We start from the raw sequence: 3,134 nt of genomic DNA on the forward strand, positions 1-3,134 counted from the left end.
AAAATCTCTAAAAGAGGATGACCAAGACTCAGTAAGGAAAGGCAGAAGATCACCAGTAGAGCGGCCTTGACAGAACCCATACTGGCGATCAGATAGAAGATTGTGAAGTGATAGATGTTTAAGAATCTTCCTGTTGAGGATAGATTCAAAAACTCTAGATAGGCAGGAAATTAAAGCAACAGGACGGTAGTTTGAGGGATTAGAATGGTCACCCTTTTTAGGAACAGATTGAATGTAGGCAAACTTCCAGCAAGAAGGAAGACAGAGCTGAAAGAGTTTGACTGGGCAAGGTGTAAGCACGGAGGCACAATTTCGGGGAACAATAGGAGGGACTGATGGGCTTTGTTTCTCTCTCTCTCTCTCTCTCTCTCTCTCTCTCTCTCTCTCTCTCTCTCTCTCTCTCTCTCTCTCTCTCTATTGGTAACTTAACAGTCTCAACCTTATGGAATAGGATTATAGGTTTACGTTACTACACACACAGAGAGAACACTGAGGATGGTAGTGGATGGGATGGGGAGAAGATATTTTGCTGACCTGATAAAGTTAGCCTCAGCCGGGTTAATGGAGGTCAGACAGGGACTTTAAAGACTTCATACAAGAAACATGTGTAGGGGACACCCAACTCTACCCTGCCCTGGGGCAGAAGTAGGTATACTGTAGAGTATACGTCGTGAACGTCGACGTCGTGAACGAGCGTCTCGCATTGAGAGTGATATCCAGTCTACAGGAGTGAAATGACCCGCCAACACGTGAGTGTCTTGACTACAACATACTCAGTGTAACATACATGTCTTGTTTTATGTAAGAGTGTACAGTAGCACAATTTGTAATCTTATTCTGTAAGACTGAGACTGTTAAGCTGTCAATGTGTGTAGTAACGTAAACCTATAATCCTGTTCCATAAGGTTGAGACTGTTAAGTTACCAATACATATATTTGTCTTTATGAGAATTTGCTCGTGTTCCCAGGTTTTGACCGATTTAGTCAATACATCGAGTCAGCGTGAAACGGGTCTCATTATCTTGCACTGATCGCCCCAAGAAAGTGGCGATAACACACACCTAAACATGTGCAAATAAATACATGATGTATCGTGTATATTTCAAAGCTGTTTCGTGCAGCCCAGCATTACCATTGAATATTCTCAGATTAAGTATTGCCAGCTCATGCACACTTCAGTGACCTTACACAAGATGAAAGCAAAAAGATCACTCGTCTTGTCTTTTATTGTACATCACTTACATTATACTTACAATACTTAAACGAGCGAAACTGTACATATGTTGAGCTACGGCGCCGCGACAACAGTCAAATGGCGCCAGCTTCAGTCACAGGGGAGCGTTACCTCTCCCACCGAGAAACTGTCATGAGCAAGGATGGAACCCACGACCTAGTTTAGCCCAGAGGGCTAACACTGGCCCACAGAGCCAGTAGGTTTCCTTAATAAGACCGCTTAACGCTATCAAGAAGTACGTTATCACCAGAAAGAGACGAGAACCAGAGAAATACAACTTAACGTAAACATAAGTAAACGTACAGTGTTGTGATGCTTTGGTGAATTCAGACTGAGTGTCCTTTATATGAGTGATGAGTAATGAACATGTCAGAGAGTGTTGGCGGTGACTGAAATGTACTAGATGCTGGAGATGGTGTACTGTAGTAGGTATCCGTGACAGCTGACCGTGTTCGAGGTGCTGCAGGTGACTGAGGAAGTGTTCTTGGTTCCTGACGGGTTTAGATGCAGCACGTGTAGTGCATGAATTCGCGAAGTGGAAATGTAGATGATGCGTTGCCTAAGTGGCGACGGTACTGTCCTGAGGAAGAGACGAGAAAGTGGAAGAGGAGAAAGAGAAACGGTACGACTCTCTCTCTCTCTCTCTCTCTCTCTCTCTCTCTCTCTCTCTCTCTCTCTCTCTCTCCATTAAGAGCGTCAGAATGCGGTCAGCTAACCCTTGAGTGTACAGATGAAAGGACACCCACAGCTTGTGTTACTACTGGTATTGCCGCTGCGGATGTTGTAGTAATGGTGATGATGGTGATGACAGTGGTAGTGGTGCTGTTCAGCTGTTCCTCCGTGAAGAAGCTTGTGTGGTGCAGGTGGAGTTGAAGCTCTGTGGAGGAAGGAGGGACTGAGTGTCGTGAAAGTAGCACGGAGTTATACACACATACACACACACACACACACACACACACACACACACTAAGAGTAAAGTTTCCTTCCCCCACAGAAGAGCAGATATATGATGTAGGGAATAGATTAGAAGTGATAGCAGCGAGGATTGGTAAGAATGGTTAAAAGAGACATATTCATAGAACTAGATAAACACACACACACACACACACACACACACACACACACACACACACACACACACACACACACACTCGCGCTCATATAAGATAAGATGAGAGTAGATAAGATAAGATAAGAGTAGATCTGAACATGAAACCATTGAAACTTTACTCAAATTCTCTTCTGCTTTTACACTTCGTGGTAAATTCTCTCTCTCTCTCTCTCTCTCTCTCTCTCTCTCTCTCTCTCTCTCTCTCTCTCTCTCTCTCTCTCTCTCTCTCTATCTATCTATCTATCTATGTCTATCTATCTATCTATCTATCTATCTATCTCTATCTCTCACCGGCGTAGGAACGGTCGGGACGGTGGTGAGGCAGGTTCCAAATGCGGTCCAGTCAGTCACTGTAAGCAAGAATCCTTCAGTCACACAACGGGAAGTAATTGCGTTGCACGGATAACAAACAGACGATCAAAGTAATCCAAACATCCTGTGTATGTAATTTCAAATATTCCCGCGTCTTGGCAACTTTTAGGACTCTAGTGGAAGTTGTTGTTGTTGTTGTTTTGTGTGTGTGTGTGTGTGTGTGTGTGTGTGTGTGTGTGTGTGTGTGTGTGTGTGTGTGTGTGTGTGTGTGTGTGTGTACGTATATGTATTTTTATTTTCAAGAGTGTTTTCGTATTTCCATTAGTCGTTTGAGGATTCTCTGTCATCAACGGGAGAAAACATCTCGAAAACCTGAAAAATAATCTCTATGGCGCCTGAAAAATAATCCTTATAAGAAAAAAAAAAAAAAAGGGATTTCAGAATAAGGGACCAGGAATGAAGAATAGATGGAGGGAT

The 3,134-nt window shown here is 43.4% G+C and overlaps 1 protein-coding gene across 1 annotated transcript in view; it reads right to left on the reverse strand.

The window, feature by feature from the left end:
• Positions 1–1,211: 1,211 nt before the first annotated feature.
• The window catches only part of LOC135108540 (uncharacterized), a 3,088-nt gene continuing 1,165 nt past the window's right edge, over positions 1,212–3,134 (reverse strand). The window contains exons 4-5 of the mRNA XM_064019659.1: positions 2,637–2,695; positions 1,212–2,111 (exon numbers count right to left, since the gene is read on the reverse strand). Coding sequence (XP_063875729.1) covers positions 2,061–2,111; positions 2,637–2,695 — 110 coding nt within the window. The 3' untranslated portion in view covers positions 1,212–2,060. The remainder of the gene's footprint in view (positions 2,112–2,636; positions 2,696–3,134) is intronic.

Source organism: Scylla paramamosain, chromosome 17 (assembly GCF_035594125.1).
Source record: "Scylla paramamosain isolate STU-SP2022 chromosome 17, ASM3559412v1, whole genome shotgun sequence".
Lineage (NCBI taxonomy): Eukaryota > Metazoa > Arthropoda > Malacostraca > Decapoda > Portunidae > Scylla > Scylla paramamosain.